The following is a 27,225-nucleotide window of genomic DNA, read 5'->3' as shown; positions in this document are numbered from 1 at the left end:
CTCGTCTCCACAATGAGTATCGGTTCCTTTTTATTTACAAATGTTTCAGATGCAATCAAGACATTCCAACATATTACACAGGGAGAGAGCAGCTGCTGTGGCTGGAGGGCAGGTGTGAGGAAGAGACCCACTACACCTACGCCCCGCACAAGCAAGGTGAGACCAGCCATCCAGCCCAACACAGCTCCCACCCAGCTTAGACAGTTGATAACTCACATAGACTGCAAAAGCTGGAAGCAAACCTGCTCAGTGAGGGTCTCCTTCAGATGGGAGACAACTCCAGAAATAGGGTCCACTCTGTGGCCTCATCACCAAAATGCTTGCTTGTCAACAATTTAAAAATAATCTTTAGTCAAGAGCAGGTGAGCCTCAAGGCCCTCCCAGAGGGCAGCATGTCACAGACTTCTGGAGAACCCTATTTAAAAAAAAAAAAAAAAAAAAAGATAGAAATGAAAACCTGGCTTGGTAATTTCCCAGACATCTTCACCGGCCACATGTAGTAGGTCAAACTGACATTTTACAAAGTGAATGCCCAAGAATGAATGACCTTCAAAGGCCCCCTAGAAGTCCCAAATTAGTGCTGCAGTCTCACCTGCCATTCCTGTATTCTTACCCATCCTCTAGGCAAACTTGCCCATTTGAATCTAAAGGTGCTTATCAGGTGCCAACCTCAGACCCCTGTTCATCATGCTCCTCCCTCCTTCCCCCATTCCTCTTCTAAACCGTTTTATTTCTAAACCTGTAGTGGCAGCATGTACAGCTGAAATATTTTTTCTAGTAGACATTCCCAATCCTTCTAGATGGATGCCACCTTTCCAGTCTCTGTATTACTCTCACACTTACCGGAGCTCTAGCTGCAGGTACTAGTTAAGTATCACTCCTGCGTCTGTCTTCTCTTCCCTACTAGTTACTGTGAGCATATCCAACAGCTTGCTTGTCTCCATCCCAGCCCTCTCCCACTTGTCCAGCTAGGGAGTCTGGCACAGCCTAAGTGCTTTGGTAGATACTGGAAAAATTCTGTAAACTTAAAGAGGCAGGAAAACAATCATCCAAAGTTACTGTTTGATATTTGGCAATATATGCAAAACCTGGGTACGGAAGAAATTGCTTTATAATGTTCGAAGATTTGCCAAATGGCAAAGGCCTTGTGGCTGAAGAAAATATAGTAGTACCTGTTAAACCAGAAATAAAAATTTAATTTTTTGGAATTTCCTTAGCAAGAAGCAAACTCCACTTTATAGCCTAGAGACTTCAATTTTAAAGTACACGATTTGGGAGTACCATTGACACTATGTAACTTTTTCTACACACTCAGATTCCAATCTTTAACACTACTTCTCTGCATAAAAACCCTACTCCTATCAGTAGCTTATAGTGTTAAGATTTGCTAAAAGAATCCTCAAATCTTCTACTACAAAAAACATTGACAACAAAGTCACGTATCTATTAAATGGTTGAGCCATTGAACACGCAGACTGCCGAACATCTTACCCCTCCCCCAAATCCCTTTAGGATCTTTAAGAATAGAGAAAATTTCCATCTTCTGGAAAAGCTGAGTTGACCTTGGGCAGTGCCTACCCGCTTCCTTGGCAAGGCTTTTCACATGTCATTCCTCTTTAGCACGCCTGTCTTGATAACAAACCATACTCTGTTCACTTGTCAGTCAAACCCTACGTGTTTTGGCCTTGATGCAAAGCCCGTTTTTTTTCTTCAGACCTTCCTGTCAGTGAGGGTCACAGACCATCAGTGCTACAAGAGACTTCAGAAGCCATTTGGTCACACCCCCTCAATTTTACAGACTGGGAGGTGATCCAGAGGTCAACACAAGGTTATAGAGGAAACCACTGGCAGAGGGAGTAATTAGAATTAGGATGTCCCAGAACCCTGAGTAAGGCTTTTCCCTTTATACTTTTTGTTTTCTTAACTCACCTGTTACTTGAACCTAACATTTTTTATTGGCTTTCAGGGACTCCAGGCACTGAATTTCAAATGTTGTTTTAAAAAAGTCTAGGGGTGCCTGGGTGGCTCAATCGGTTAAGCGTCTGACTTCAGCCCAGGTCATGATCTCATGGTTTGTGGGTTTGAGTCCCCTGTTGGGTTCTGTGCTGACAGCTCAGAGCCTGGAGCCTGCTTAGGATTCTGTGTCTTGCCCTCTTTCTGCCCCTCCCCCACTCATGCTCTATCTCTTAAAAATAAACAAACGATTAAAAAAAAAAAACACCAGTCTACTCCCAGGGCACCTGCCTGGGTTGCTCAGTTGGATAAGCGGCTGACTTTGGCTAAGGTCATAACCTCATGGTTCATGAGTTTGAGCCCTGCGTCCGGCTCTCTGCTCTCAGTGCAGAGCCTGCACAGAGGATCCTCTCTCTGTCTCCCTCTCTCTTACCCTCCCCCACTCGTGTACGCTCTCTCTCTCAAAAATGAAAATTTATAAACAAATAAGTAATAGTCTACTCCCACAGTAGAGAAATGAGAATCAAATTTAAGTGTTCAAAGATCCTATACACTTGTGCATTTCCTCTCAACCACCACCTAATACATACAAATGCCAGAGAAACCAGTTCTGTAGTGTTTTAACATGAGCTTACAATTAAAGTCCAATTTAAAAATGTAAGCATACAACTAGGCTTTACCAAAGAGGAACGTGTTTATTTCACTTAAATTCTTAAAAATACTTTTTTGGCAGTTGACACACAAAATGTCCTAATGTAAAAAAAAATCTCATTAAAAAGAAAAGAAAAGCATGAAAAAACAGACCCAAAATGTTAAGATTTTATTTACAAAGCTTCTTTGTTGTACAGAAAGTAAAAATGCTGTTACAGTCTCGGTGTAACTGGTAGCCACAGACGGTTGACTCACCAATCACAGCTATCCACGCTACAGCAAGAGTCTTACACGAAAACCTAACAAACGCTTACAATTTTGTTGGGGTGAAGTCCCCAAGCTTGGTGGTGAATTTCCAAGAGGGACTAAATGGAGGAAGGTGGAATGTCACAGGAACTATTCTTTGGCTCTTTGGGTGGGTGGGTATCCTGGGGTTTGTATCACAGCTACCTTTTTTTTTTTTTTAAACAGCTACCAAATCCATATGAGCAGTCCAACCAATACTGAACAGTTCTTTTTTTGCAAGTTATTTGGGGTCTTAATCATCTTCTCCTTCATCGTCTGTTTCTCTCTTCCTCTTTTCACCTTTCCCACTTTCTTCCTCCTCTGCACAATAACAAAAATTCACTTTAAGACAATGGGAAAGGCATTTGTCTAAGTTACTGCTAACGGAGGTAACAACAATGAACTTCTGATGGTTGGGAGATGAAAAAAATGTTAAGACTGATCAAATTGGTAGGTTGTCGATTTTAAGAAGGACAAAATGCACAGCACATTTCAAATGACAGCAAGGTTAACCCAGTTTTCTCAACTTTAAGCTGCCATCTAAAAGATGACTCAAATTGTAGCAAGTTAATATTAACTCAAAACGTATTTCTTAGAATTCTTAGGTATTTGAGCCAAAAATACCTATACGTCATCCTGTTCTTTCCAATTAGTAAAAATTCATGGCTATGTCAATAAAATTACTTAAATTTGCATTATGTTTCAGAAAGCTCCTTGAAGGCAGGTACTGGACCCCAACTCTTGTATTCAATGTAAAATCTGGTCCAGTACCTGGCACAGAGAGATGTTGAGAAAGTATGAACCAATGGAAAGCAGAGCAAATAATCTGGTACACTGAAACCTATACAGGTAGGAGAATCTATACTCTCAATGAGTAATAAACAGGTGTTTCACTGGTTTTGGCTGTGGTAGGGAAAAAGAATTAACAGTAATAAAACTGGAAAGGTACTATTTATACACTCTGCAAAAATTATGATCCAATTAGAAAGACTTTTTGTCAAAAGAGAGAATTCCAAAACCAGAAATCTCCTGTGTGGCAGTAACCCAAATGATGGGGTCTAAAAACACATTTAAAGTGCGGGACTGAAGGCCAGCCTCCTGCCTGCAGACAGGCATTATTAATCACCGTAGAGCAGAAGGTCTGTACCAGCACAGGCTCACTGACAGGGCTATATAAGCCCCTGTGAAGACCACCAGGGCAAAGGGAATTTTATTTTGTTCCCTGTAGTTTTAAAATTCTAAATTCATGGACATTTCCCCATGACTTTTAACTTAGGAGGACCAACGTGCGTGCATCAGACCCACCTTCATCTTCATCTTCATCCTCCTCGTCTTCATCTTCATCAACTTCTCCATCGTGTCCAAATTCTTCTTCCTAAAGAACAGTAAATAGCAACCACTATTAGGTTGATCTGCCAAGCTGAGACATACAAAGAGAAAAATAACTTGCCAATAAATGTAAAAATTCACCAAGGAGAAAACTTTAATATTATCTTTATCTACTTTAATGTTCTGAGATCTGTTCGTTTTTCTGAATAAATGAATTAAAATTTTCTTTAAAAACTGCTTTTCAGAAGTAAGCATTTTATTTGCCAGACATGTTTATTTAATATACTATTTATAATGGATAATTCGAGAAATGATTAAAAATTTTTTGTAATTTTTTTAATGTTTATTCATTTTTTCTCCCCAAGAAACAGACAGCACGAGGAGGGGCACAGAGAGAGGGAGACACAGAATCCAAAGCAGGCTGCTGGCTCAAACCCACAAACTGTGAGATCATGATCTGAGCTGAAGTCGGATGCTTTAACCGACTGAGCTACAGAGGTGCCCCTAAAAATTGTTAATTTTAGAACAGGTTCAGACAAAACTCTCTGTATTCCCATCCTTATAAAAACCTTTTAGGAACTTAATTTCATTAAATACCTATGAGATTACATAAATGCTCAGCCTTACTTTTTTTGTACTACAAAGAACATGCTTTTTGATGACATTTCATTTTCTTTGCCTGTCTTCACGACCTCCCTGAGGTCTGTCAAAGTTAGGTCAATCCTTTCTCCTGTCCTCCTTGGCAGTCAGCTCCTCAAAGATACTGTATTACTGGGTGTCCCATAAACTAGACTACCTGCTCTTTCAAGGCAGGACCACATTCTTGCTTAACTTTACATCCCCAAATCTTGAAAACGGCAATCGTAGAACATATTTACCGAATCAGGCTCAACATACAAGAACAAGTTCAGACTTGGTAAACATACCCTCCCGTCCCTTCTTCAACACAACAGAAGGGACAGACCACACATCAGCTCTCAACATTTCCAGTTTTCTCATCCTATGGAATGAACACCCAACTCACTACTTCCTCCCAATAAGTTAAAGGGTCAAGACTGATAAGTCCACAGAGCCAAGCATTTCACTTAGTATTTACTAAAAGAGGGGAACAGGAATTAACCATCAAACTGTTAATGGTCTATTTACAAGTTTACTAATTACATTGGAAGTCCTTTTTCTTTTCTTTCCTTTTTCTTAAAAACAATACAAAATAAAATCACCCACATTTTTAACTACAAATAGGAAACAGAGCAGCAAACATAGTTGCACCAACCTCCCCACTGACTTCGTCTTCATCATCTTCCCCTTCTACATCTTCGTCTTCATCTTCATCGTCTTCATCATCAAACTCTTCCTCCTCACCATCCTCATCCTCCTCGTCCTCCTCATCTTCTCCTTCTGAAAACAGTCCAAAGGAATTCATTAAACACCCTTGATGGCCCATAAGGCACACCTGCTAAGGTGCTGGGGCACTTCAGGTTGAGCCAGAGAACAAATGCTGTGCTACACCAACGTCCGGGAAACCCATGCCCCTTGGTCGCCCCCTTTCTCCCAGGCTGCTGCAACTCAGTCCCTTTGTCCATCATGATGCCATTACATCTGGAGACCAGGAGTCCTGGCGGACTACATGTATGCTACAACAGTCAGTGATGAAATGATATTATCTCTGGGATTTGCTTCAAAATAAGGAAGGGGGAAGTGGGTAGGGATGTGTATGTATAAAATAAGATAAGCCACAAATCAGTGATTGTTGAAGCTGAATGATGGGAACATGAAAATTCACTTTACTATTATTCCTCTTTGTCTAGGTCTGAAATTTTCCGTAGTAAAAAGTTACCCCCCTCCCAAAATAAATAAATAATGAGCTCCTTCTCGGAGGGAAGGGCATCACCATAAAGCCAGCTGCCAGATGAGGAATCTAAGAGAGTAATAACCCTGTGAGAGGAAGGAATTAAGAGGCAGGCTGAGAGGTACCTGCACCCTCTGTGTCTCTACTCCATTTGGCTCAGGCCTCTAGGCAACCAGTTCTTACCTCTCCTGGTCCTGAAGCTCGCTGTGCTGTCCTGCTTCCTAGTCTCTGCATATTTTTCCCTTTCTTCTCTGCTTGGCTAACAGTGATTCAAACACCTGGGTCTCAGTTAAACATCACTTTTTTCTTAATTAATTTTTAATGTTTATTTCTTTTTGAGAGACAGCATATGGACAGGAGAGGGCCAGAAAGGGGGAGACAGGATCCAAAGCAGGCTCTGAGCAGTGAGGACAGAGCCCAATACGGGGCTTGAACACACAAACCATGAGATCACAATCTGAGCGGAAATCAACAGTTCGACGCTCGGGGAGCCTCAGAGGCTGAATTGATTAAGCATCCGACTCTTGGTTTCAGTTCAGGTCACACAATCTCATAGTTCCTGAGTTTGAGTCCTGCATCAGGCTCTGTGATGACAGCACAGAGCCTACTTAGGATTCTCTGTCTCCCTCTTTCTTTCTGCCCCTCCCTTGCTCGCTATCTCTCTCAAAAAAATAAACTTAAAAAAAGGATAAAAAAAAAGCAGGGGATTGGGCGCTCAACTGAGCCACCCAGGCACCCCTAAACATCACACTTCTCCAAGGTAGACTCACCAGACCTCCTAATCCCAGCTCACAAGCTCTTACAGAAGCACCTGATGCTTCTCCTTATCTCATGCTTTACTCACTTGTGATTATTTAACATTTCTCTTCTCAGTAGACAATAAGCACCAAGAAGACAGGAACCAAGTCTGGTTTTTACCTTCAGAACTATATACCTCAGTGCCCGACACCTAAGAAATGCGCAAATTTGTTGTCTGACTGATACTCCCTCTCAGGAGCTGCTCTCCACCCTCCAAGTAATTTCCTTACATGCTCCTGCACACACAGCCATTCAACCTGTTTAAAGTGAGCTTAATTAAATAGACAAAAAGGCACAAATGGTTTTCAGGAATAACGGAGAACCTGCAAGTGAAGGGAGTAAGTGAACATTTGGAACAAAGGGAGATGTCCTATTCTGTGTCCACTTTACAACCTACATCCCATCCTTTATTACCTTGTCTCAAATCTGCCATAAAACTGCAAAAGTGCTACCAGAGTACTACACTATTAATTTGCACCCAAGCTGCCTGATAGATTTCCTCCTCTACTTTTCTTGCCCATTTCTTTTTGTGGATTTTTATCTTTAAAGAAAAAGACATTTAAAATAATGCTTCAAATACAGTAATACCAGATTCCAGCAACATCAGGAATTCTAAGAGAGTAAGTTTTCTTCATGCTGACTTACGTGAAAAGTGATCGCTCTGCTTCCTTTTAAGCCAGTGGAGAGGCGAGAAACTATTTATCCTAAGTGGCTCAGAATCAGTGGGTCACCATGCAAGGAAAGCTGCTTTATTTACATTTGGATATAACGGACATGTACCTGGTATCTACGAAGTGCTAGGCCTTGTGAATAAAGATGAAAAAGATAGTTCCTACCCAAGAAGATCGTAATAGCATAGCTCAAAGGGACAAGAACAGCAGAGAGACAGGTTATGAAAGAAGTAAATGAGGGGATGCTTTAGCACGCACAGAAACCTAACCTAGCTCACGGGCATCAGGAAGTGCAATCTGAAGTGCTGACAGAGCGTAGTTTGTGAGGATTAAGTCAGACAGTAACCAAGAAAGGGGAATAACTAGAACAGGCAGGGAGACATGAGAGATGATGGTCCTTTTAGTAAAGGGTAAACCACAATTACTTCAATATGTTAGGGCACAGTCTATGATCTCTCCAAATTCAAGACTAACTAGCTAACAAGCCATTTTTATTTCGAATCATTTGAAGGCTTCAATGTCCCAAGGGCTTCTTAAAATTCAACAGAAGTCCTAATCCCAAATTAATGGAATGCCTATACACATGCATACTATTTTTCTCCATAACAACAACATTCTGGAGCTTCCTCATGACCTTTGAAAGGCAAAAATTAGGTTCACTGGATGTTATGGCCACTCACCTTCATCCTCCTCTTCTTCATCCACACCATCCACCTCAGCATCTGAGTCAGGCGCTTCCCGATCCTCTCGGTCATAGCCATCCAGGTAGGTCAACTGAGGCAGGAGCTTAAAGACACTCTCTCGGTAGTCATTCAGGTTAGTAACCTCACAGTTAAACAGATCCAGGCTTTTCAGATATTCCAACTTTTTCTGAAGAAAAGGATCAAAAAACATACTTTCTAAACCAAAGGAACATAAGCAACAAAACCCATCTCTCAAAGAGGTAAAATTCTAGGCTCTGTTCAGTTAGCTGCTACCGACTCAGTTTTATACTCAGGAAAACATTTCAAGTCCTTTGCAACCTTTATAGTAAGTCACAAGATTTTACCTTCTACAATTTACCTTCTACATCTACCTTCTCAGAGAATGGTCTTTTTCTGGCAGCATTAGTAGTTTTAAGAAAAATAAATTTGAAAAAATATTTAAACTAGATCTTTTCACTGTGTGAGACAAATCAAACAGGTTCAATAAATTTGGTTCAAAACTTAAGTTTTAACATCTAAGTAACCCAATAGTCAGTAAGAACTTGATGGATATCAAGCCTAGTCTTCAAAGCTCTGGGGTGACAGGATGGGAAAAAAATTCACTCAATCAATCAATTCAATCTTAAGGTAGTTGAGATTTCTATTCGAAGACACAGATGTGAAACACTAGAGAACGGAATATAATAAAGCACAAAGTGTAGTGATACGGTTACTCTCCAGGAAGAGAGGAGGCAGTACAGGCTGGGGAAAGGGTGGGGGCACTCAGAGTTGAAACTTCAGGAGAGGAACATTACTCTTTTTTAATTTGGGGGGAGGCGGGGAGATCAATACTATTACCAGAGCTTTCTGATATACAATTCTTCTGATTTTACCATACCCTGAAATTTTGTGGCAATACCTCATTTGTTTAGAACTTTGTCTTCTATCTGAAACACAAAATAGTTGAGCTTTAAAGCTTGGGCCAAGGAAAGTGCTCTGAGTAGCCAAAGTAGATAAGAAACTGTCCATTTGTTTTACTCAGAGATTCATTTGTTATTACAACTGTGTACTAGTATTTCTATCCCAGCTCTACTAAGTTGTGACTCAAGGTGAAAGAAGACATTGGGAGGGCAGAGGTAGTATATTACAGGCAAGTAAGGAAAGAGCAGCAGAAGTACAGCAGAGCCTCTTAGGAAGGAGAAGAGGGACAAGTGTTTAAAAAGCAAACATAAAACATGAAGCAGCATGTAGCCTGGAGCCCTCTAGAATATGGCCAATAAGCCCGGAGGGCATATGACATACAGCTTCATAAATGTCACTTTTAATGGTTCTGAATCAGGAGAAAAAGCTTGGTATTCTCTGAGAAAGTAGTACTAACACAAAAAAACTAAGAGGATCTCTGTGTAAAGTTGAGTTGGAAAACATAAACATCGTTTGAAGGCTTTGATGTTTTATTGGGAAAACTATTTCAACGTTTACAAGAACCTGGGAAGAAATGTAGATGAAAAAAACCTTGTCATCAGGAGTGGAGGTATCTGACTAATTCTGGAGAGTTACAAAATTATTTAAAAATCTTTGCCCTAAAGCAGGGCTTGGCAAAAGTCAACTGGCCCATCCTGGTCCACTGCCTGTTTTTGTAAAACACGTTTCATTGTAACTCGGCCATGTATTATGTACAGCTTCTTTTGTGCCACAATCATGGCAAAGCTGAGCAGTTGCAACAGAGACTGTATGGCCTCAGAAGCCCAACAGATCTACTACCTGGCCCTGTAGAGGAAAGGGTGGCTGACCCCTGCACTTACAGAATCTTCATCTTCCTGGTCAAAGAGGTTCCTACACGTGTTTTATTTTCACTGAGCAGCCCTTGGGAACAGACAGCCAGGCAGGGAACACCGAACAGGGTTACAGCAACAGGCAAATGCACTCCTCAAAACACCAATGTACGATGATCCAAGAGTTTATGGATCAAATAATGTGCTTATGTAAGTTAGTCCCCTGAGGTCATAAGAAAGCTGTCCCCGAACTTCTAATGACAGGGAGAGCTGCTTTTATGTTGTGTAGCTTTCAGATTAGGTTCCCCACTGGGCAGGCCCTGACCTCCAGAAGCCCAGGTAGGACTTCTTGCCAAAGAGGAAAAAAATGTCGAAATACCACCCCAGACAACTAGCTGACACACTGGGAACTCTTTTCTCGTCACAAAAAGGTTGACTCTATACCAGCTAAGATATAACCACAAGTAAATTTAGGCAGCTTTCCCAAAGTCTAAAAATTCTTTACTCAAGGAACGAGCCATTCACTTCTCAAAATTATACTCGGGAAATGGATGCATAAAAATACATACAACCCCTAATCTTTAATGTTCTACAGTGCCTCAAGCCCCTTCTCTAATTCCATCTACTATCACAGTAGACAGGCCTCCAAGGCTCACCTATTACTTTAACTCCATGTATCTGTGAGGTTTTTGGCTACTTAAGAAAAGGACCCATTATGAATAATTCAAACATTCCAAACAGTATGCTAGAAAACGAAGTGAAAGCAAATAACAAAATTCTAAGTAATTGTAGTACTCCAGAATTGCTTAAAGTATTAAAATTGTGCTTTAAGGCCCAAAATATACTACCCACAGATTATTCAGGACCCCAATGTAAATGTGTAAATACTGCTAAAAAACAAAAACAAAAAAGAAACCCAAAAATCAGAATGCTACCATACCAGAAATTTGGCCTAAAACTAATAGGCTAGCCATAATAAACATTAAACATTTTATTAACAATAATTTTGCTTGCCTTCTTAGAATTTAGAAGGGCTTTGGGGGATGGTTTGGATGGCCCAGGTCTCTTAAAAAAGGTGTCCAAGGAAGTTTGAATTGATGCCTTCTTTGTCTCTCGATTAATGTCCCTGTAGCAAGCAGAGGCATTCACAATCATTGCATTGACTGTAAGAACTGGGCTCAAAGTAGACGGTGTTCAAAATGTACGTGGTTAATGAGGATGAGGATGGTGTTTTTCCCATTGAAGAAAACTTTCAGAAGACAAAATGGACCCAACATTCCCCCCCTTCACCTTCTCCTACAGCTTTTTTTTTTATTCCGGGATATAACTTCCGGAGACCTACCCTAACACCCCTAGGAATGTGAACAGCAAGTTCAGGAGAATGGCAGGAGCCCAGGCTTTTCCACGCAGGGTGTGCAGCACTGTGGCTCTGTCACTGGCTAGCCAAGTGTGTGACTCTGGACAAGGGATTCAGACTCTCCCAAGCCTCAGCTTCCTCATATGTAAAATGAGGGCCATGTTATTTCTATTCTATTTGTAGAAATATTTTTTGAGGAATACTAATGAGACAACACACATAAAGCATCTACTACAGTGTATGATACGTAACAGATCCTCTAAAAACGGTAAATACAATTATGATTATTTCTCATTCTTCACTGTCCTTGGGGACTGAGACTTTCACAACCACCAAATGGCCCTCATTCATCAATGACCAGGTCAGAACGCCCAAGAAAACAAATCCCATACAAGGTTTGCTTCTGCTCTGCCTCTGTGTGCTAGGACACTGACAAAGGCTTCTGGTGAAACATCAAAGAGGACTCGGGTTGGCATAAGAATTAGGCAACAGCCAGTCATCCAGCATGAGAAGGTACTGTGTGGCACTCTGTTCTAGAAAAAAGGTGTTCTTACGCTCACAATGACTGTGAATCGATAGGCCTATCATTGACACATAAACAATAAAGGCTTGGTGTAGCCTGTCAACTGGGAGACACCAGCACTTACTTTAGTACTCCTGTTGGAATTCCCAGTTTAAGGTCAATTTGGGTATGAAATAAATTTGTAGGTAAAAAGAATAGGTCCCAAAGGCAGTGGAAAGAATGGCAGAGTTGGATTTGAATCGCTAGATATGTGGCCACTGAGTAATTATTTAAACTCTCTAAACTTGGTTTCCTCATCTCTAAAAGAGGTACAGCTCTTCTCTTTTCTCTGGGTTCTAGGAGGACACATTGGGCAAATGTTAATGTCCTCGAATACAGCAAAACTCAATAAATGTTTGCTTAAATATTGGAAATGGGGATTGGTTTGGAGGAAAAGAATAGAACCAGTAAAAAAGGAAGGAGCCCAAGTACCTGGGGTGTACCTATAACAGAAAAGGGGATAAAATTCATGAAGCAAAGCTAAGAAACAGGCTCCTAACATTTGAGAAATATGAGCTAAATGTGGTCCACTTAATGAAACATAAAAATAAAGGGACTCAATAAAAGGCAATTTAGCCTACATTGGAGTAGAGCCTTAATTATTGATTAGAAGGGAAAAGATGCTGTAATTCTGGCAGGAAATCCTTTGTTAGAAGAAGTCACAACTTAACTACCTTCCCTTCCTTGAAATACTAATAAAGCATTCTGTACAAGTGATGTGCAACCCAAGTATTTTAATGTATTGTGACATCAGAACTGAAAGAGATAGTAGAGAAAGATGCCTTATCCTCTTGGGTTCTGCTCTTCCAGATCTTGAGACACCTCCTATATGCTTACATAAACCTCTTCCAATTAACATTTGTAAGGTTGAGTCAAAGGGAAACACTTGACTTTATGTATACGTAAAAACAGTAAGAAGCCACAGGCTTCTTTGGATAGTATGAAACAAGCTGGAGTTCCATTAGGCATATTAAAATGGAATTCTGTATATATGCCAAATTTACAGAATATCATATTTAGAGAAATCAGTCACTTAACAATCTTAAATTCATAGAAATTTCCAGGTGGCAGCCAAACAGAACAGCTTGGGAGGCTGCCCCATACCTTGCATTAACCTCTCTCTCCAGCTTTTTTGGCCTACAATCTCCACATGGACTGGACCCCCATTAGTACAGCTTCCCGACTTACAAAGCGGAGTTAAGCATATTACCTTATTTTATTCTCAGAACTTCTAAGTAAGGTAAGGCAGAGATTATTAGCCTTCCTGCTTCATAAGTGAGGAAACTGAGGCCCAGGGAGAAGAAGCAATTTGCCCAAGGTCACACAGCGAGCCTGCAACCTAACTGGCAGTTAAACTTATCTTTTCATAGCTTATCCTAGTATGTAAGACTGAGGAGGATTTTGCGGTTCCCATGCAAAACTTTAGCCAACAGCAATCCAGCTGGGGCACAAAATCAATTAGAAGACCTAAAACTTACTGGAGCTGTCCTTGGACTGTTCCACCTACAACTCAGATATGCCACCAGTATGAATAGCTTTTTCTATAAAAGTATAACAGTATAGAATAGCCTGGCCAGTCTGGGGGGAAAAAAATTAAATGTTTAAGGCTATGGTCAATATATGAAACTCAAAAAAGACAAAAAAGAAAAGAATTCCCCTGTGAAAGGACACCAGCGCAGTATCAGGTAGGGAGAGCAAAGCCATAGAACACAGAACTAGAAAGGCCCTGATCTTTAAAACTTCTCTAGAAAGTATTATAGTAAGAACCACCACTTTCTTGATCAATTACTATTTCCAAGCATTTCCCTCAGTATAAAGAAATATGAAAATGAAAATGACCAATAAGTCCTGGTTTCCAAATTCTCACATACTTACCAAAGGTTCCAAGGTGCTGATATCTTTCAGCTTATTTCCACTTAAGTTTAGATGTGTGAGATTTGGAAGTTTTTCTGCTAACATGTCCAGACCTCCAAAGATTCTATTGTCACTGAGCTCAAGCTGCAAGAGAATATACAATATACACACAAATACACACAGAGAAACACTTTTAAATACCAAATACAGTTTTTAAATATTTATCAAGATCAAATAATCTCTGTTCCTACCAGGGCATGTTTGTTCGCTCTATTTGATTAAACACAGATAGTTTATAGATTCCAAGAGCATTTCAGGGGAAGAGGAGAAACAGGATGGATAAGAAGAGCTGTGTTAGAAGTTAAGAGTTCCTTAACCAGTTGCTAATTGTAATAGTTTGCTCAAGATCTGGCTCCTAATATCAGTGAATCCATTTTCTAACCTAAAAAGTGGGTCAAAGCAAATTAGAATTCTTTGAGAAGTTGTAATACTCTATACCTGCCAGGAAGGGTAAATGGTCTGTGCATTCTAAGCAGCTTATTCCGTGTGCCAAACAAAGCTCACTATGGCGACTCGAAACCTAATTTGGTCTGTAGAGTTCTGACACATTGTAGGGTTCTATACCTGGAAGCCACCAGGGAATGTTGCTCTGAAGGCTACAGGAGTGGGATAGGCCCCAAAACAAGCCCTTAAAGAAGCTCCATGACCTCAGAAAAGTGAGTGGAGCAACAGCTTCAGGGTTGCCGAAACCAACTCCCCAGAGGCCACTTCTTGCATAAAGCCGCACTAGCCTTTATAAGAACCTACTCTTATTTCTTAGCTGCAGGTCAAGTAGCACAGCAAGCCGTGTGCCAATGAAGAAAGAGCCTTCACCAAGGAATCAGAATGGGAAGTGAAAGAAATTGGAGCCTGGAAAAGTTAGACAGTTGAGAGCATATAATTCAAACTCTTCAGTTTGCAGATGAGAAAACTTAGGCTATACAACTGGTTTCAATTCTCTATTTTAAGTGCCAACGACAACGGTAACCGCATCTAACTCTTACACGGTACCTAAGTGCCAGGCAATGTTTGAAGCACTAGAGATACACGAACTCATTTACTTTTACTAACCCTATGGGGTAGGGTAGAATTATTACCCGCATTTACAGATGAGGAAAAATGAACTACAAAGACGACTCTAAAACTTGGCCAAGATCACAAAGTAGCTCTGGTGGTGACTGAGGATTCTGAAGCCAGGCAGGCTAGCTTCAGAAGACTTTGCCTTTCCCACCATGTTACGTGCAAAGAATAGCATGAAAACTTCATGTAATTTGGTCTTTGGCATGCTATGAAATAAACTACATGATGCAGAACAGAGAACTTTTAAAAACTTCAATATTTGTTGGAAGAATGACTTTAAATGACAACTCAAGTCTTCAACAACTTAGGTGTTATTAAATATTTCAGAAGATGAAACTGCAACATTTCAAAACATTTCTTCCTTCCCATGGGTTATTCCAGTCAAATTATCTAGTCATGGTCTAGATTTAAAAATACAAGTCTATAATCAACAAAGACTCAAGTGTTAGCTTTACTGAGATTTTAGTAAATCAAAACAAAGAGACCATTTCTCTTGGTTAGTTGGAATATCACACATTATGTAATGTTCGTATCCTTTCAACATGACTATCTTAGGAAGCAGAGAAACAAGGCAATCTGCCAAAGCATTTAGTGACATGTTTATTTTGAAATGAAATCAATGTGTAAATTTAGGAAACCTGTGACATTCGTACAACAAAATTTCTTTCAGAACCTGTTTCTTGTTAAAAAATAATCTGTGCTCTAGGACAGAAAGAAATAAGGTCTGTATCAGTTGTGAGAACATCTTATCTGCCTTTAAGTTTGATTTGTAGGATCTCTCCATTCCTCCCTAACTCTGCAAGGAAGTGATTAACAAGACTTCAGAAGAATTTGATAAAGTCTATATAGATGGTCACTGATTCACTCCTCTTCTGAGTTAAGTCTGACAGCACACAGACCACAGTACATCAGGAAAATGTACCAGGATGCTAGGAAAACAACACAAAATACACACTAGAATCATACTAGCATCAAGTTTATGTAGATACATGCCAGAAAGCCACCAGTTGTTTAATGGGCTAATCAGAGCTCCCAATGTCACCAATAACCATGTAAATATAAAAAGATTATACTTGAACCTCTAAAGTAGATGCTTAACAGAAGAAAGGGAACTATTTACCAATTTAAATATAACATGATTATTCTTCCTGATAGGAAGCTAAGTTACCTGAAACTCATGAGGACTGCCTGAACACTTATTACCTAACTAAGGTACAAATAAGTAAACATTTTCTGGTTTTTAATTCATATACTTAAACCAAAACAAGTTCCTCTCAGGACTCAAACAGACTACAGGAACAGCCTATTTGCATTTTGTCTAATTCTGATTCCAGACTTCAATGTGTACTTTTGGATGACAGTTCTGCTTAAAATCCCTAATAACGTGAACACCGAAACAGTGGAAAATTCTGCAATATTTATGTGACCACGTATCTTTTATTATATAATAGAAAAAGCATGGTTTAGGAAATAGGAGATACGGATTCTAGTTTTGGCTCTAGTACAAACCTCTTTTGTAGGTGGCTTTAGGCAAATTACTATACTTTTCTGGGTCTACTGCTATGCTTATAAAATAAGGGACTAGAAGAGCAAAGTTTCTTCCAGTTTTAACATTCTGGAGCTCAGTGACAGTTACATAGGTAAGGACATGAGAAAACATTTTCCTTGAGGGTTTTTTATTGGTAGTTGGGGGGGTCTGATTGGTTTATAATTAGACCAATAAAATATGAACAATGAGCCATCAATTAGGATAGGGAAATACAGTAGCTTCATTACAGTGATTTCCTGCAGTCACGACACATTTTATTTTTTTTAATTAATTTTTTTTTTCTGAAGGAGAGAAAGAGAAAAAGAGGGCAAATGTGCTCGTGCAAGCAGGGCACGCACACACACACACAGAGAGGGAATCCCAACCAGGCTCTGCACTGTTGGCACAAAGCCCGATGTGGAGCTCGAACCCATGAACTGAGCCCAAATCAAGAGTCAGATGCTTAACTGAGCCACCCAGGTGCACCTAATCACAACACATTTTAAACTTTCTTTCTAATCATTAAGAATTCGTAATGGGTTTGAATTATCATAGATTACAAATCTGAAGTCTTTACTGAAACTCACCCTTAATCAACAAACAAAACATGAAGAGAGGCCCCTGTGTCCTAAATCAGAGCATACTAAGAAAAAACACATAGCTAACATATCAACAAATTTATAGCAATTAATTAGTAACTTATTCACAAAATAATTATTCTTCATAACTATTTATTGATCATCCAACATGTATTATTTCCAAACATCACAGCAATTCTGTAAGGTCAGGTGGTAGCACCAGTTTACAGGTGAGGAAATTGAGCCTTAGAGAGATTAAGTAACCTGCAGAAGATTACCCATCAGGGAAATGATAGAGCTGGAATTCAATCCCAGATATGCCCAGTTCCAAAGGCCATGTGCTTTCTGCTACACTAAATGCTTCCTTACAAGTAAAATCACCTATGTTTCCCTTCTCATAATGTTCTCTCTTTTATTGCTGAAGAAAAAGTACTTACCTTTTTCAATTTAGGTAGTTTGGGGAGATTTGAAACTGAAATCAAGCCTACATTTATTAAACTGAGGAACTCTAAGTTCACAAATTCAGCTGTTAAGCCCTCAATTTTCCCATCATTTGATTTGCAATTGTCCAGAACAAGTTCTCGAACCTGTGAATGACAAAGGGGAAAAAAGAAAAAAAAAAAAACAAAACCAAGCTTTCAAAAACATACATAAAACAAAGAACAAAGCAAAAACTACAACCATAAACACGGAGCAAAAACACCCACATACAGGGGCAGCCTCTACTTAAACCAAGATCACAGTTATAAATAAATGAAAAATGATTAAGCCTTTAGTAACAATATACTACTAGATATCAAGGATGGAATGTTACACCATGGTATAAAAAAGATTTAAACGCTTTACTTTCCAGAGACAGAAACTACAGTTCTTAAGATACAGGTGAAGAAACTATTATCTCCCTCATTCCTTTTCCCAAGTCTATTCTCCCAAGGCGCGGCTTTAACTATAAATGCAGAGAAGACCACCCCACCCCTTCCAGGGCTGAGTCTCCCTCAACGCCCAGGAGATGGACACAGGAAAAGAGGAAACATTTACTTTTCCCAACAAGATTGCTAAGAGATTTTGGCAACACGTTTCTGCATTATACGTTTACTCATCTTTACTAAGGTTATCTTGACAATAGAAGGGGTCAAGACACAAGAGGCCTTAATTCAAAACAAAGATCAATTTGGGTTACATGTGATGAAGATATTTCCAGGGGAGAAAACTGTTAAACATTAAATTAGATTTTTCAGGCCATAAAATCTCCTTTGTGGATCCTGAAATTCAGAATTCCAATCCGTCCAAGGGTATCATATCTGAAGATTTTAGTTTGTTTGTTTGTTTGTTTGTTTATTTAAACTCTAAGCCCAACGTGGGGCTTGAAGTCACGACCCTGAGATCAAGGGTTGCATGCTCTATTGACTCAGCCAGCCAGGCGCCCCATGATTTTAAATACTGATCAATTAATAAACAGTCTGTGAATATCTACCATGATAATCCCTATTCCATTCCTGTTCTGTGGTTGACTCTGAAACTTGCAACTTTTAACACATTTTGGTCAATTTACAGTGATGCAAATTAGAATTAACGGCAGTAACGGCCAAAGGCATTCTTGTGGTGAATCTACCACGTTTGATAGCATTAATCAAGCAGGTACATGGAAGTAAGATACTCATAGTTCTAAAAAATATGAGCTAGTAATGTCTTCATCCTCCAGTGCAAAATCCAAGGATAGTATTCTGGTAATTGCTATCATTTACAGAGAACTTACTCATTATTCTTTGCACCACAACACCCTCCCCCCATTTACAGAGAAGGAAACAGATTTAGAGTCTGATACACACAACACCACAACTTCTCACTTGCTTCTTCACTACTTCTCACTACCCTGTCTACTTCCTCCTCATAAGCCCTGGTTTCAGTTAGGATGCATGCAGGCCTATTACACCTTTAAGTCTTTCTTTCCTTCATTCCACATTTCTTCACACATCTCTGCCATTTCCCCCCTTTTTAAGGAAAATAAGCATTTCTGAAAACTTAAGGTGTCAAATGAGGAGAGGTGGGCTCTACAAACATGCCTGAGGTCATATCCTGGCTCTACCACTTACAACCTGTGTGATCTCAGAAGACTCACCTAACCTCTCTGTGTCTCAGGTTCCTCATCTGCAAAGTGAAGATAACAGTACTCACTGCATGGAGTTGCAGAGGAATAGCACCTGGAACATACTGAGTGCTAAAAAAGTAACTTCTGGGGAAAGGGAGTAGGGGTATGACAGGGACCTACCTCTGCTGTTTATTCATATTTGTAATGAGGTTTTTATAAGCATGTATTTTTGTATTAAAAAAGTAAAACCAACAAACCATAAAAATAAAGTCAACTGTAATTGCCCACACACCTAATACAGCACTACAACTAAAATGTTCTCACTTGGTTTGGGGGATTTTCTATGACTATCTGACAGAGGATCCAAATTATACAGAGTAACACTTATATGCCAAAAGCCAAATGAGGACGAATTAGATTTAGCCATATTGCTTCCCAGGTCACTGGGTGAAATCACCTTTTGGGTATTTCTTTCAACTGGTTTGTTGAACCAAACAGCAAAATAGGAATCAAGAGGAAGGAACTGGGAGAAAAAAAATGTTAAATGGTTCAAATCTGCAGGTTTAGTTGCTGGGTATGAAAGATGGTGGAGGGGAGTTGAGGTTCTGGCTTACAAAAATGGGAGCCATGTAGCTAGATGGAAATAAGCAGGGAATGGCTTTCTGAGGGGTGGATGTAATGAATACCATGAAGGCTACTGAGTTTAAGGTTCCCTTGGGAATGTGGTTTGGAATAGAGGCGGGTTGTCAGTTCTGTATTTGGAGTCATCAGGGCAGAGACCATAGTGGAAGGATGGAATCCCTAAGAGGGCCAACGACAGAACCCTGAGGAACCTGCAAGAAAGACCTAAGAAAAACTGAGAGTGGTACCAATGGTGAAGTATTAGTTTCAAACATGTGTAAAGGCTTATGGAAATAAAGCATGAGAAGTTATTGAAAAAGGACTGAAAAATTAGAAAACAACTTAAAGGCCCATCAACGAGGGACGTATTTCCAAGATACACTGTGGGATGAAAAATGTGCAGAATGGGTATTATCCTTTATGCTATAGACCACACACTTTCTTCTATGTACAGAAAATCTCTCAGGAAGAGAAACTGAGTGGTGGGGAGACCTTGCTCTACATAACCTTATTTAGCATTTCAGTGGTGATAATGTTAACTTATTACAAGTATAACAATTTTAAAAGTCATTGTTAGACTTCAAGTTTCATGATGGGCAGGGTGATGTCTACTTTAGTTACCACTATATCTCAGTATGAGAAAGAGTTTTCACAACTGTTAAATGAGGAAAACTGGTCACAGGCTTGTCAGAGTACTGTATTGGGATTTGTGTCAGGATTGTAGGGGATTGAGTAGATGATACAATAGAAAACTTGGATATAAAGAGAACCTCTTTCTGATCACAAGCATAATCACATCAATGCAAGTAATATTTATGTTTGTCACTATGAAGATTTTGGTATATTAGTTCAGCCTCTTTGTATATTTCAAATGTAGTGAGATAAAACTCTATTACTTAGCTTATTTTAACAACTCTGAATATTTTTTAAATGACTAAAAACATTAGAGTATATGGATGTACCAAAAATTACTTTACAATCCTCCCTGTTGAATATATTTCTAATTTTCCCTATCATAATAATGGCACAATACCTTCGTGTAAAATTTCTTTTGTAATTAGGATTCTCTCCTCACAATCTGTTGCTAGATGAAAGAATACAGACATTCAAGTCTCTGTTACTGAGTTCTGAGTTCCTAACTTAAAATGACAACCAACCCATCTGTTAAATACTTTAAGTATTTAAACATATATCCAGGTATTTAAACATATATCCAGAATGTGACCTTTCTGGATATATGAAAATTTTAGGTATTTGCATTTATTTATCTTTTGCTCAAGGATACTGTTTTTACCCTAAGTGAGAAAAAAAATAACTCAAAAGAAGCATGGACAAAAAACAGACAAGCCATAAAAAATACAAATCACATTAAAAAACTGATGTTCAACAATAAATACGTATTAAAAATGAGATCATTCTACTCTTGTTGGAGGCAGGGAGCTCTTCCTACAGAGGTCAGGATGGATACAGGTATAGGGGAGTTTCTAAGCGGGAGAGCAAGAAGTTCAGGGAATGCACACTGGAGACCTTTAATTTTCTCCGTGAGTAGAAGGTAACAGAATTTACTGGGGGGGGAGTAGGGCAGAGGATTGTATGGCTCAGCAGAGAAGGCATGCCCCTTGACCTTTCCAGGAAGCTGAAGATGTAGTAAAGCATGCTATCTGCTAGAACAGAGCACCACAGGCACAGTAGGAGGATCAGCCACTGAGGAATATGCACAGAGCAGAGTGGGAATTACTGGAGAAAGCAGAGGCCACAGGAGGGTTCCACTTGGGGCTGTGCCCAGGATAATAGGTCTGGAAAGTCAACCCTCAGCAGCCTTCCCCCAGCCCGTTTAAAGTTCTAAACAAGAGCACGGCAAAGGGTGTCGGCTCTCAGGCATGGGGTCAGCAGCATTTGAGAAAACTAAGCCTCCTCCACCTCTACACCTTGACTATGAAGGGATCCTGACTCACTTGCAAGGGAGATAACAACTGCAGAAGAGGGGGCAGTGGGTAGGGAGTTGGGGATAGATAATCCCGTGACCTCTCAATAAATGAGGGATTCTAATCAAGAAAAGAATGGTCCCAGCTTCTCCTTTGGATGTTCCAAATCCTCCCAGAGCTACTATCTAAGGAGGTAAGGATGGGCAGGCACTTGTACATTTGTGTGTACAAGTCAGGGAGCTGTTTGGTCCAAGATGAAGTTAACTGGACTTCTGCTTGAAGATGGATGGGACTTTTAAGGCCAATTCACTCATCAGCACCATTTTCTAATTAAACTATATATATTTTTTCCAAACATGAATTCAGGATAAACACTTAAAGTAATCCATATTATTTCCTATTTAACTCGTGTTTTTGTTTCCTGCAACTATCGGTAAAACAGTACTGTTTTCTAATACTTTTTCACTGAAAAATCTGAACTATACTGTAGCCAAGTTATGGCGATTGGTGCTAGGGGTCACAGAGAAAAATCAAGCAATTTTCCTTTCACCCTCTCCAACTTGCTCTCACTTCCCGTTCTCCTGGCTACTTAAAAACAAAACAAAACAAAACAAAACCTACCTGGTTTAAATTGCTTGGGTGATCTTCCCCAGTTATAAGTTAGGAGGGGGAAACATGGAAGAATTAGAGTTACCAATTCTTTTAATTAGAAAAGTAATACATGGTTATTGCAGAAAGTGAAATCATCCAAAAATGTAGAATAAGTAACTTCTGTCATCCTTGCCAATTTCCATTCTTCTGAGTTAACCAATGTTCAAACCTTTTTCCTTACCATTATTTTAAAATAATGTTTTCAAAATGACAGAACAAATTTAGATCAGTGGTTCTCAGCTGTGTTTAGGTGACAGAACTGTCAACATGAGAGAAGGAAACACTCATATCCTATTGGTGGGTAGGTAAAGAAATGAACCATTCTAAGCAGCAATTTGACAGAAGATTCACATTACAAGAAGTTCATTTCAGTACTATTTAAAATGGCAAAAACCCTTCTAACCACCCCATAAGTTATGATCCATGCAGACATTAACAATAAGACTGTAAAATAATAGTGACAGAGAGATAAAAAAGCTTACTCTATTTATGTAATAAGATAATATATGCATTAACAGAATTTGACTTTGGAAAAAAGTAGACATTCTGGTAGACCATACACCAGAATGTCTAGATAAAAATCTCACACACACCTGCCCACCCTATTTTATTTCTGTTTATCCATATCCAGGATTTTTGGCTTATCTGTATCTAATTTTTTCTTCAATTTAGATTATTTATAAAGTGAAAAAAAAAAACCCAACAATTAGTTGGCTATGCAACCAATCAGAATACCCCATTGTGCTCAAAATTACATTAATAGACACAAGATGGCAAAAGTTGGGGAAAAAATTTTAAAAGGCATAAAAGTGGGGAAACCGGAGATGTGTCTCTTAAGGAAAGACAATTCTTATGATGGGTGAGAAGTGCCTAGTCTTCGCACACAGCCCACCAGGGTCCCACATGGACATCCACTGTGAACCACAGAACTGCTGGGCTTTCTAACTTTGAATGGAAAACTCAAAAACAGCTAACATCAAGGCTAAGTGTGCTGGAAAAGAGTGTCATGTTTGGTGTAATGGAAGGATGAGAGCCTCACATAAAGAACACATATTTTTTCCCATTTTAGAATATAACTAAATTACATCTCACTATTGAATGCCAGTGTCTCATTTCACATCTGAAAATACCAATTTAAGTAGTGTATACGGTATGTTCCAGCACTGCACAATTTGCTCTCAGTGAAGTAACTGACAATACAAATATTTTGCATAAAGTATTTCTTACCTTCGCCTATAGTTTTAAATGGTGATCTCCATTCTTTATGTAGATGATTTTTAAATGCCATCTTAGGCCATTTTTTCCACTATGAAAACACACCTGATGTGAAGAGCTCTTTGGGTCTTAGAAAAAAACCGAATTATACATTTCTTTGCAAGCACCCTCTTAAAGAAATGTCCATACTTGTTTTAAGGAATAAGGATATGGTAATAGGTGAACTAAACCTATTATCTTGGTCTCATGTATTCTGGCAAGGAACCTAAGAAGGTAAAAGTGTTACCAGGGTCATACTCAAACCTCAAAAAAAAAAAAACAAAAAAAAAAAAAAAAAAACAAAAAAACCAGCCATGGGCACAATAAAAGCCCATCTGGTCTAAACAAAGAAAAAAAAATGTGATTAAACCTTCATCCTCCTCAAAGTCTTAGTTCTCATTTGATGATTTTAAGGTCAACCATGGGATGCATATATGCATTTAAGAGCTCCTGTCCATATTATACATTCAGTGAAGAAAGGGTTCTTTTTCTTTTCCCAAATGACAAGGGTCCCAGAGGCCAAGTCTGCTCTGTAACTGCTGGCCCCACAACAAACATAAATAGCCATGTGACTGAGTTTGGTTTTAAAGGAGTCATCTTCAAACTTTTCATTTGCCGCAAGGATGATTCTTTTGCGCAAAACACTGTTTAACTCCTCTTTTAGAATTTCCTTCAAAATCCACTGCATTTTTTTCCTGAAAAGCCTCCAGTTTAAGGTCAAAGCTTTCCTTTCTTAAGAACCTGACTCCTGCTGTCTCTGTCTCCTCCTCAGGTTCCCTAGGGCAGCCTTTCTTTGCCTATCCCCCAACCTTGGCAGGCTCCCAGGATGCTCCCAAAGCCCCTAAATCGCACCAGTGCAATAGGCGCCACCGGGTTCTGAGGCTTCAGAATGGAGGAGGCTGCTCTCTACTTCACCCTGCTTTTCCAGGCCCTGCCATAATGCTGGTACTCAAATATTTATTTAATAAACCAGTGGACTGCTGTAGGCTAGCTAGTCCTGTCCAATACAGTAGCCACTGATCACCTGCTGCTTTTGAACCCTTGAAATGTGGACAGTGCCAAAGATAAACTGACTTTTAACGTTGATGAAACAATCACATGACTCTGACCTGTCTTTGGCAAGAGTGTAAGGCCTAAGAGGATTACCTGAAAAGTTAAAACCTGCACCTATATACCCATTTCTAAGACGTAACATATTAGATATCGCATAGGAAAAAATTCCATATAGTGGGAACATCATCCCAGCTGTGCTTCCCCTGATGGGAAGAACACTGCTCTTACTTTAGTTTACTACTTTAACAGCACTTTAGTTTGCGGACAAAGAATTCAAATTCCAGATTTTAAAGCGCTTTGAAGTCCCATGTGCATACTTTTAGAAATGTTGGCTAAATCTAACTACTACACATTGCACTGACGTGCAGCTACGCAGTAATAACGCAAAGGTATGAAATTAACAACTCAAAATGGGAACACCACTCTTCAAGTTTTAGGGTGCGAGGAGGCTTAACGGTTCATTACACTAGCACGTGGCCGACACAAAATGTCTGACTGTGGACGGAAGGGACGGCCCTGGTCAAACCTCAACCTTAAAACCCAGAGTGCCGAGCTGAGACGCCCATCTCCCTCAGATCCTCCGGGGACGCTGGGGGGAGGGGGGGCTTGCGGGGCGGCCCGCCCGGTACCCCATTTGTGGGGACACCAGGCAAACCCTGGTTGACGAATTTCCACAAGTTAGCAACTTATTACCCACCGCTACCTGCCTCCACGAAGCGCGCCCATCGCTCGACTAGGATAGGGTGGGAGGACTTCCCCCGGGCTTCCCCAAGGCCAGGGAACGCCACTCACCCGAGGCCCCGGTCTGGCGGAGGCAAGGCCACACCGCGCGGGCGCCGGGGAACATGGCCCCGCGCCCGGCCGCCGCGAGGGCAGGAGTGGAGAAGAAAGAGGCGATTCTCAAAGCCCCGCTCGCCGCTCACGCAGCCGCGGCGGCGGGTGCCGGCCTCCCTGGAGCACGTGCGGGGGCAGAGGCCGCCGGGACTGCGCGGCCCACGAACCCAGCCGAGGCCCGCCAGTACCCCCGCTGTCTAGCCCAGGCGGAGGCGGCCGCCTGGCGTTGCCCTTTTAAGAACGGGGGAGGGGGACGGCAGCGCGCCCGAGAGGAGTCGAGCTGGAGGAGTCGGCTGCGGCCAGAGCGCGCGGCTCCCGCCAGTACGAGCCAAGCCCCGGCGAAGCGGGCGCAAAACAAACCACGGTCTGGGCCCGGGAGCAGCGGCTCGAACCCACAGGCCGGTGTACGCAGCGGAGGGAGACGGGCGCCCGCCAACATGGCGCTGCGTCGGACCGTGGCGCGCCCCGGCTGGCGCGAGGAGCCGCAGCCCGCCCACACCGAGGGGCCAGACTCCGGGCAGGGGCCCCGGGCTCCGCCACCGCGGCGCGGAGTAAAGGCAAAGCCGTCGCCGCCGCCACCACGGCTGGCCTGGGCCGAACGGGGCGCGTCCCGGGAGACCGGGAGTGGGGAAGGCCCGGAGGACGAAAGGGGAGCGAAAGAAATGGGGGACAAAGTTTTATTTTTAGGCTTGAAAAATGGCGGGAACCGCGTCCTTTTTTCAAACTTGGCCTCGGGAGGGGCGGCGGTTGCGCCACCTCCGCCGCCCGGCTCGCCCCTCCCCCGCTCCGCGCGCGCGAGGCCGCGCCCGCCCAAGCCCCCCGGACGCGCGAGGGGGCTCCTTGCCCCCCTCGGAGGCCGACAGCCCCCCCCCCCCTCCTCACCCCCACGGCCCCGGCCCTCAGCCCGGCCGGCGCCAACCGTGAGGCCTGACCGGAGAAGTCCCCGCCCCGCCCGAGCCCCTTCCCAGGCCGTCCGGGAGCGCTCGGAGCCCGGGCGGCCGAGCCCCGGATAGCCGCGCGGCTCCTCGGCAGGCCCGGCCTCCGCCCGGCCGCGCATCCCGGGAGGCTGCAAACATGGCTCCCAGCGTTACACAACCCCCTCCTCCCTCCCTCGCCGCCGGCCACACGCACACGCGCTCCTCCGGGGAAGGACCCCGGCGGGCGAAAAGCTCAAAGTTTGCTTTCCCCCACCCCACTGCCTTCCCCAGACGGCCGCGGGGGCCCGCGGGCGCCAAAGAGTTAATCCCCGCGCGCTCGCTCCCCCCCTCCACGCCCGCCAACCCGCCCGCCTTCCCTATCCGAGCCCGCGAGCTGCGCCCTTCTACGAGCCGGGGCTGGCGAACCCGCGGCCCGGGCCCCGCAGGTGGCCACCATTACATGCAAGTCATCGGGGGGAGAGGGCGCCCGACGGGGTCTCTGCTTACAGCTGCCGGAGTCCGGTTCCTCAGCTCCAGGTGGATCCTCCTCTTCATGTCCATGTTCCCCTCTTCCCCCCTCTTCAAACTTAACTTTCCGCGGCGGGGGCGGAGGGGGGAGAGGCGTCCCGGCCTGCGCAGCGAGGGCCGTCGGAAGGGGTCTGCTGGCGGCAGAGGCCGGCGGCGCGGTCCCAGGCGGCGGGCGGCGTGCGGGCAGGCGAGCGGAGCCCCCGGAGCCAAGTTACTCACGGGAGCGGAGAGAAACCATGGAGGGAAAAGGGGGCTGGAGCGCAGCGCTGGTCTCACTACCGCCGCCCCCGGCCGCGGCCCCGCACTGCGCTTAAACCGGCGACGCGGCGCGGGCGGCTGCTCGGCTCGACTCGGCCCCGCGCGG

General features: G+C 42.1%; 1 protein-coding gene and 2 long non-coding RNA genes across 6 annotated transcripts in view; 1 reads left to right on the top strand and 2 right to left on the bottom strand.

Annotated features, from left to right (window-relative positions):
* Window positions 1-2,481, bottom strand: part of LOC144614149 (uncharacterized) — a 2,703-nt gene extending 222 nt beyond the window's left edge. The window contains exons 1-2 of the long non-coding RNA XR_013551728.2: window positions 844-2,481; window positions 243-415 (exon numbers count right to left, since the gene is read on the bottom strand). This is a non-coding gene — a long non-coding RNA (uncharacterized LOC144614149). The remainder of the gene's footprint in view (window positions 1-242; window positions 416-843) is intronic.
* LOC132663175 (uncharacterized) overlaps window positions 1-4,277 on the top strand; it is a 15,106-nt gene extending 10,829 nt beyond the window's left edge. The window contains exon 3 of one of the 3 annotated variants that reach the window (XR_009602964.3): window positions 4,166-4,277. This is a non-coding gene — a long non-coding RNA (uncharacterized LOC132663175). Of the gene's footprint in view, window positions 1-49; window positions 158-4,165 lie in introns of those variants that run through there. The other 2 variants (XR_013551727.2, XR_009602967.3) reach the window with 2 other exon arrangements.
* On the bottom strand, window positions 2,759-27,225 carry ANP32B (acidic nuclear phosphoprotein 32 family member B). Of its 2 annotated transcripts, XM_060609236.3 has the most exons (7): window positions 26,841-27,225; window positions 17,427-17,576; window positions 13,786-13,908; window positions 8,217-8,406; window positions 5,492-5,616; window positions 4,195-4,264; window positions 2,759-3,210 (listed from the first exon to the last, which is right to left on the bottom strand). In XM_060609236.3, exons 1-7 carry the CDS (start codon window positions 26,892-26,894, stop codon window positions 3,143-3,145), a joined length of 780 nt encoding a protein of 259 aa, XP_060465219.1. In that variant the 5' UTR covers window positions 26,895-27,225; the 3' UTR covers window positions 2,759-3,142. The 2 variants fall into 2 exon arrangements, with proteins under 2 accessions (XP_060465219.1, XP_060465220.1); XM_060609237.3 differs by lacking the exon at window positions 17,427-17,576.

Source organism: Panthera onca, chromosome D4 (genome assembly GCF_046562875.1).
Source record: "Panthera onca isolate mPanOnc1 chromosome D4, mPanOnc1 haplotype 2, whole genome shotgun sequence".
Lineage (NCBI taxonomy): Eukaryota > Metazoa > Chordata > Mammalia > Carnivora > Felidae > Panthera > Panthera onca.
Note: the sequence above shows the minus strand (reverse complement) of the source record. Positions and strands in the feature narration are given on the sequence as shown.